Raw genomic sequence first — 7,511 nt, 5'->3', positions numbered from 1 at the left:
AAAAACCTTATAGGCTTTTATACTTGTCGTATCCCTTACCGGGAGTGTGGGATGTCGTCTTAACATCCTCCCAGGATTTATAACAAGTTTTTGAAAAAATTATTTTTATTATTTCTAACAATAACATTATATTATATATTACATATATAAACAATAAATAAATAACAGTAAAATAAATATTATTACTTTTGTTACCTTTTTCTTCTGTTCGGAGCTTGGAAAAATATGGAGGACTTTTAGAGCTTCGTGCTGATAACGTGTTGTGAAAAAGTAAAAATTTACGGTAAAAAAAATAAAAATCTCAAACTCTCAAAATTATCACACTACACACTTTATAATATTTTTCTCTCAACTCAATTGTGATTTTCTTCACAAATGAGAGATCTATTTATAGAAAATTTTTACAAATAATCCAAAAATAAAATACATCATTACCTACATCATCACACGCTAATTTTCAATATTCAACACCTAATTTTACCTAATTTTCAACATTCAACATTCACATTTTCAACACAAATATTTAACACATTTTTAAATAATTTTTCAACAATTACAAAATATCAATAGTTAGAAATTAATAGGCAGCGCACCAACTACCAAATATTCATCATTCTGAAAAAGCTACCATAATCATCCTCTTGTTCTTCAATTGTCTCTATCTTCGCGATTGGTAATGGAAAACCTATCTGTAGTACAGACATTCCAGAGCTTCAATTCAAGGTAAACTTGCAGTGATTTTATCCAAGATTTGAACTTTTGAATTGGGTTTTCTGTGAAGTAATCTTAATGATTGGCTGACTGCTCCGTTGACTCATTCGATTTCATCTCCACGTCTCGTTCTTGATGATGGTCGGACAAAATTGTGAGGCTTTATTATTGACTTTCAATACTTAAGAGGGGTGAATAATTGTTTTGATAGTTAGGCGATCGGATTTCAGTTCTACATCACCTTGAGTTTGGCCACCAAAATTTTCTCTAAGATAGATCGAAATCCAACATTCACTTTCACGGGAATTTGATGTCTTTCTTTTATGTTCGGTCCATTTGACTTTTGAGACTGTTTTGATCTTATCGCTACGTACAAATGACAGCAGTTCGAGAGACTATTTCTTTTTGCTGCATATCAAAGGGCGGTCAAATTTTATTCAAATATAATAATTGCGGGGAGTATGAGATAGAAAATTTGGCTGCAATCTGCGTGGAGAGGACTCCTCCATATCACAAATGGTATTTTCAAACCATGGATAAAAGGACTTTCTGTTTTTTGATGGATGATGTTTATGTCTACTTTGCGGTAGCAAGTGAATGTGTTGGCAACTCGGGAGTTTTAAGATTTCTTAACAAGTTGAGGGATGAATTCAGGAGGATGGCTAAAAGTGGCGGTGGTTCTTTTAGCAGAAGCCTGACGAATTCCAACTCGCTCTGTCTGCAGGAGCAATTGCTTCCGGTTGTTTCCCACTTGGTTAATTTTTTCTCAGAGACCGTTACAGATAGGTCAGCAGAAAATGGCCCTTCATCAATATGTAATATCGCCAATGGACAGGAGCACATTGAATGTGGTTCTTCCTCTAAAGCCCCTTTACTTGGGAAGTTAAATAAACAAGAGAAGAAGAAAAAGAAGATGCCAAAGGATCATGTAATTTCTGTGCGAGGAGATATTGAGATAGAGGAGTATAGGAGCTCCAATGAAAGAGTAGTGAATGCTGAGTCGGTAAGTCTGGATTCTATCCATCAAGGAGGAGGCAGAGATTTAGCTTCTCCATTGCGGAAGGATTTGAACACAGCAAGGGTTAGGCTGAGTTCCCAAAATCTACATAAAAAGTGGTGCATGCAAGTAAGAATTGTTCTTGCCATTGATGCTGCAGTTTGTGTTGTTCTCTTTGTGATTTGGTTGGTTATATGCCATGGTACAAAGTGCATTAGCTGACCATTTGGCTTCTTTGATGTCGAACTGGAGGTGCATTGTGTCTCATATTTCAGGATTTATATTGTATATTGTACTGTTACCAAAGTTGTCTTCACTCTTCAGGCTTGCGTTGGTGTGTTCGAGAATTTGAGAAATTGGCTTGTTACTGTTGATGTTTTGCGTGCATTTTCAGTTTCCAAATGATTTCGGAGGCACGATATTTGGCTTGTTATGGTCGATCATGCACTTGCATTTAGTTTCTCATTTGGGGTCACATTTTATTGTTATCCAATCTCTGCATCCCCGCCGCAGCCATGCTGCTTATCATGCTACAAGAATATTGGTGATAACAAAGTGGGAGTATGTGCCATGTAAGGGTGCAATCGATAATAATATCCAAAGAGAATAAAAAAGAAGAAGCTTGCTTAGAAGGGAGAGGAAGCCAAGCTGCTCGTAAGCTAAGTCGAACCGCTCACAAGCAGCTCATGAACCACTTGACCAAAGCTTCAATTAATCTTGGCCCTTGACCAAGTTCGCTCACAGTTGGCTAATTTGTGACAATTATGAAAGGGCTGGGGACCAAGAAGTGTGCCACAGCGAAAATGAGAAAACTTATTGCCAGATAGCATTAGGCAAATAAAACCTAAAAAATCCATTCATGGTAGAAAGGATTCTAATATCTTAAACCATACAACATTTTACTGCTGATCTGCATTCTTTAATTACTGCAAACAAAGAGCAATGGTATTCAGAAAATTTCTTCTACATAGAAGCACATCAAGATTTCTGACAAAAACCAGTTTGCAAGATATTGAACACAGCAAGGAGTAATCGGTAGAAATGCAGCCATCCCGCTCAAGAATCTTGAGAACATACAAGGGGATGATTGAAAGCATGTAGAGATCTTCATCTATCCCATTCTGAATCCATAAACTCAGGAACCACCTTTGGTGGACTCAGACTGGCATGCTGAGGATGCTGGTTGGTATATTTATCCCAACCCATGATATGTGGCAAAGCAAACTGCAAGCGTAACACCAAAAAATAAATATATATACACGTGAGCAAAAAAGAAATATATATACACGTGAGTGATGTGGTCAGGCCTGTGAGAGCGTGTACATAAATAAAAACTTTCACAAATGAACTGATAGTTTTCTTAGGTTGCAGTGAAAAATTGGAAGGAAGTGAAAGCTACAACAGGCTATGGCAATCAAGAGCTAATTTCATTATCTTCTACTCAATGCATATAGTCAACAAGTCATCTTATCTGCAGCAAGCAGGAACTATGTACTTCTCATTAAGCACTCGTATGAACAGAGACTCCCAATCTTATCTTCCCAATACCGCTCTTCAGAGAGAAAAATTACTCCATTTTGTTTCTTGCTCTTTGTTTGTCAAACACTTGAACCTAACAACGTCTTCCCTTTCTATTACACTCAAATGATTCTGTAATGTACTGTAACTTCTATGTCACTTTCATTAGTGGTATTTTTTGGATAAAATCAAGCTAACATTTGTTAATGGAAAATATCAATAAATACCAAGCCAATCAGTACAACTTGTTTTGCTCTTAATATCCAAAAATAGTGATGGCAACAAATACATTCTGTGTTCCAGAAAGAATCACTAAAGATTTTGGATATGTTTGCCAGCGATCTGATCTAACAGCAATAAAGAAATGCAAGAGTAATTGTATCATCCTCGGTTTGAAGAATTCACGATTATCGATAATATAACATCTTACAGTGAATGCTGTTCGCATGACCGCAAATTCGGCAGTAGTAACAGGAACAACAAGCCGGTCATTTGTTTTGAGGATATTGTTGACGACATCTGAAACCAAAAATGAGAGAGATAACAAAGGATCAATAAGGTTTCCCAGACGACATACAGTAATTCAGGATGAAACCAAAAATGAGAGAGATAACAAAGGATCAATATGGTTTTCCAGACGACATTCAGTAATTCAGGATAAAAACAGCGCTGACAGTTATTTTCATTTTCATCAGGCACTGTGAGAACTGAGAACTGAGATGACACACTTACCATGGAGGATCAGGACCACACAACTCAGTTGACCTTAATTACCATGCTCATAAACATGAATATTTGTTACAACATTATGATGAAAAGGATACTCACTTAGGGAAATGAAGTAACCACTACCATCAGCATGTGCCTTAATCGACAAGCTCTTTCTAACTTGACCTGCATTACTGAGGATTAAGCAACTGAATTAACCTACCATATATCAGGTAAAACAGATATGGTCAAAATACTGGGAACAACAGATCATGGAAAAGTCATATTAAAAACCAAGGAAATCAACCTTGATAGCATTGATGGATCATGGAAGAATTCACAGGAATCTTTCGAACCCAAACTGATCAGGGATCCGACTTCGGTAGCCGACAAAGCAAATTTCTAGAATATGAATAAAAATAGTAAGAGAAGGCCCATAATATTGAAACAACATTTACAAATTCGCCATCTAATAAGGAGCTGAAATATATAAAAACTACCTGCCTCTTATCCCAATCATATTTGCGCTCTCCAATAGAGGGCCAGAGCGTCAACATAATTACTCCCCGCCGATCAACTTTAAGACCTCCAGACTACCAAAAAACAGTACTTTTATACAACTAAAGAGATAAACAGTGATCTCGATGGGGATCATAAAACAGGAATCTTTAGTTATCTAACTTCGTACTTCTAATTTACTGAATGTTGGCAGAAGAGGGTCAGCAGAGAGTGCAGCTTTGCCCTTGTAAATTGAATAGGGGGCAAATATTTTAGTTGTGGACTTTCCTGAAAGAGGAAAACAATGCACCATGTTCAGAAAGACGGATTAAACCAAAGGAAACAAGAAAATTCAAACTTATGATGTAAACATATGTTACCATCAAGCAAAGAACTTCCTATAGAAGTAGACATGCCACACAGAGACGTTATGCTAGGCAAAAGTTTGAAGTCATTAGTAAGATCCTGGGACAAACACTTCCGGGGTACATAGTACCTGCTCCATAAAAAGAAACAACAATCGACTTCAGGAAGCATTTATTTTCTGAAATTGTAGAGCGAAAACAGCCATTGTTCATTAACTACAGACTACTAACTACACAACAAATCTGCTTCGCCTCTTAAAAACCTAATAAACTAAAGAAGTGACTCCCATGATATCAAGTTTTAGTAACATAAAACAAGAGGAGCCAGAAATTAAAATCCAAAACTATTTAGGTTTCCAGCATGGCCCAGTTAAATAAAACTTCTACCACCCTCGACCTCTGTAGGAACTACCACCAAGTCAATTATAAAGAAATAAGGCAAACAATAACCTAAACGACCCATGTTTACTAATTATATGAATGTATTGGCTAATTGAGTGCACAAATTTACAACGCCTTTTAGAATATTAAGAACTATAACCACATAAATAAAGTAGCTAAAAAAAGAAAAGAAATAAAGCAGCTCATGTCCACACTATGAAGGCAAGCTTAAACTTGGGATGCTCAGAAACGAAATTGCAGCCCACTTTCTACTAAATCTTATCAGTCACGATGGCTGTGTAACGCATACGAACATTAAGGGCCCATTACACTAGAAACTTTACCTTAAAATGGAAAACAAATAATCCTCTCAAAAGCAAACCCTTCATCCTAAAACCATAAGCCCCAAGATCGATGCAAAATTACACCAAGCAACTAAAACAAAAAAAATCCCACAAATCATCAATTAAATTTGGGTTTTTTTTCACAAGAATCGAAAGAGCAACTCTTCTCAGCTCAAGTTCTGAAAAAAAAATTTAACGATAATGCAGATGGAGCTGCAAACGCACTGAGAAGGATTGAGATGGCAGAAGTTTCTTTAGGCATGTTACCTCGAGCAGTGCTGAAGCAGCCTCGAAAGCTTGAACATGGCGACGGGACAGAGAGAATTTGTATATCCTCTCCTCTCTCCTTTCTTTGACAGTACACACTACACTTCGTATATGGCGGATGAACTCCATTTCAGGCCCCCGATTATATATTGTAAAACTTGGGCTGGATTCCATTTTCAAATATTGGGCCCCCAATTATTTGTTGTAATATTTGGGCTGAATCCCATTTTGGGCCCTCTCTCGTTTGACCTTCCAAGAAGTCATGGTTAACCCCTTCACTTCATCTGTAATCTGTTAATCATTAATTACATCATCATTTATAACATTCAATATTTTATTGAAACTGAAATTAATTTACAACTTATAATGTTTTAATTATTATAGTTAAAAACCTTAACGACTTGTCATAAATAAATAATTTTAGATCGAAAATTTGGAATAACGTAAGAACCATGCACATATCTTGATGAAGCAAGCTTCCAATTATTTATATTCAAACATTTTTTCTCCTCATTCATTTGATATAATCCCATTGTCGTGATTTTTCCTGTCATCTTCACCTTGTACGTAACCAATCTCCATACGCTTTTATTCAATCGGTTTGTTGCATAATCTTTTACATACCCACTGTTAGATCCCTTATCCATATTAATGCTTTGTTCGTAATCGAGAAATTTATTATCGATCATTGGTTCATGAAGGTCATTCTTTTACTATGGCGCAATTTGATATTTGATTTTCTGATAACACTTGAATACATATATATGAATATCCCATTCGTCCACACGTTGTTGTTTACGCAGCCAGTAGTTGTCGGCCAAATTAATGTCATCGAGTTGTTTCTTTCATCTTATAACATTTGAGTGTTTAGTTCTATAATATTTATAAGGTGTTTGTTCTCATGTATTAAGAGAGTGTGTATATTCTTTGAAAACACAGTGAGTGGTTGTATGTCATAAAATATTATCGTGGAATTCTTTTCATCTTTTCCGTGGTTTTATCATAATAATTTTTGGGAGGGTTTTCCACGTAAATCTCGGTGTCCAATTTATTCTTTATTTTCATATTATTATCTGAAGTTAACGCACATGAGACCAATGTAACAATAGTAACAATGTCATCAAGAAAACGAGAGGGATGAAACAGAGCCAAGGACCTGGGAACTTACATATCTCCATAATACAGGCATGTTATAGGGATATATTGGTAGGATCGATTATATACGTACACATTATGTATATATATAAACAGGGCTATCTTGCATCCATATGCAAACAAGGATGTTTCTTTGGTTGATTGGGTTGGAAGTCCAACATGTAGACGATCGATCCGATCCATGTGCTGTGGAACTCCTCCAGGTATCTACAATATAAATTTTTTAAGAACAATGATGATCATTAGATCTATCCCGTCAATTAATTAATCTTGGTTGAATCCATTTGATATCGAGTTCAAATCTCACTTGTGTATACATGCATGCATGGCCTAGCTAGCAGTGTCATGTTTTTATATTCTTTAGGCCACAAATATGTACACATTCATAATGCATGTATATCATACTTAAATGTAAATACAAGTAAAATTTAAACTAATAACACTAAATTAATATGAATGCGTGCAGTTTAATCAAATGTTGTTAATCTGAAACTTCCTAAAGTCAATATCCCTACGCATGTGCAGATCATCTCAAGCCATGGCGAATTCGTCTCGAATTCTGTTATA

General features: G+C 35.9%; 2 protein-coding genes across 4 annotated transcripts; one reads left to right on the top strand and one right to left on the bottom strand.

The window, feature by feature from the left end:
- Positions 1-559: 559 nt before the first annotated feature.
- On the top strand, positions 560-2,183 carry LOC140982926 (phytolongin Phyl1.1). 3 transcript variants are annotated; one of them, XM_073449714.1, is made up of 2 exons: positions 561-723; positions 1,098-2,183. In XM_073449714.1, exon 2 carries the CDS (start codon positions 1,244-1,246, stop codon positions 1,928-1,930), a length of 687 nt encoding a protein of 228 aa, XP_073305815.1. In that variant the 5' UTR covers positions 561-723; positions 1,098-1,243; the 3' UTR covers positions 1,931-2,183. The 3 variants fall into 3 exon arrangements, with proteins under 3 accessions (XP_073305814.1, XP_073305815.1, XP_073305816.1); XM_073449715.1 differs by having other exon boundaries at positions 1,095-2,183; XM_073449713.1 differs by having other exon boundaries at positions 560-2,183.
- A 329-nt stretch (positions 2,184-2,512) lies between these two features.
- LOC140982927 (single-stranded DNA-binding protein WHY2, mitochondrial) lies at positions 2,513-5,898 on the bottom strand. Its single transcript, XM_073449716.1, has 8 exons — positions 5,790-5,898; positions 4,813-4,928; positions 4,623-4,720; positions 4,435-4,527; positions 4,242-4,336; positions 4,055-4,128; positions 3,657-3,745; positions 2,513-2,932 (listed from the first exon to the last, which is right to left on the bottom strand). The coding sequence occupies exons 1-8, from the start codon at positions 5,825-5,827 to the stop codon at positions 2,816-2,818; spliced, it is 720 nt and encodes a 239-aa protein (XP_073305817.1). The 5' UTR covers positions 5,828-5,898; the 3' UTR covers positions 2,513-2,815.
- Positions 5,899-7,511: the final 1,613 nt, after the last annotated feature.

Source organism: Primulina huaijiensis, chromosome 8, assembly GCF_012295235.1.
Source record: "Primulina huaijiensis isolate GDHJ02 chromosome 8, ASM1229523v2, whole genome shotgun sequence".
NCBI lineage: Eukaryota > Viridiplantae > Streptophyta > Magnoliopsida > Lamiales > Gesneriaceae > Primulina > Primulina huaijiensis.
This window is presented reverse-complemented; position numbering and strand designations above follow the sequence as displayed.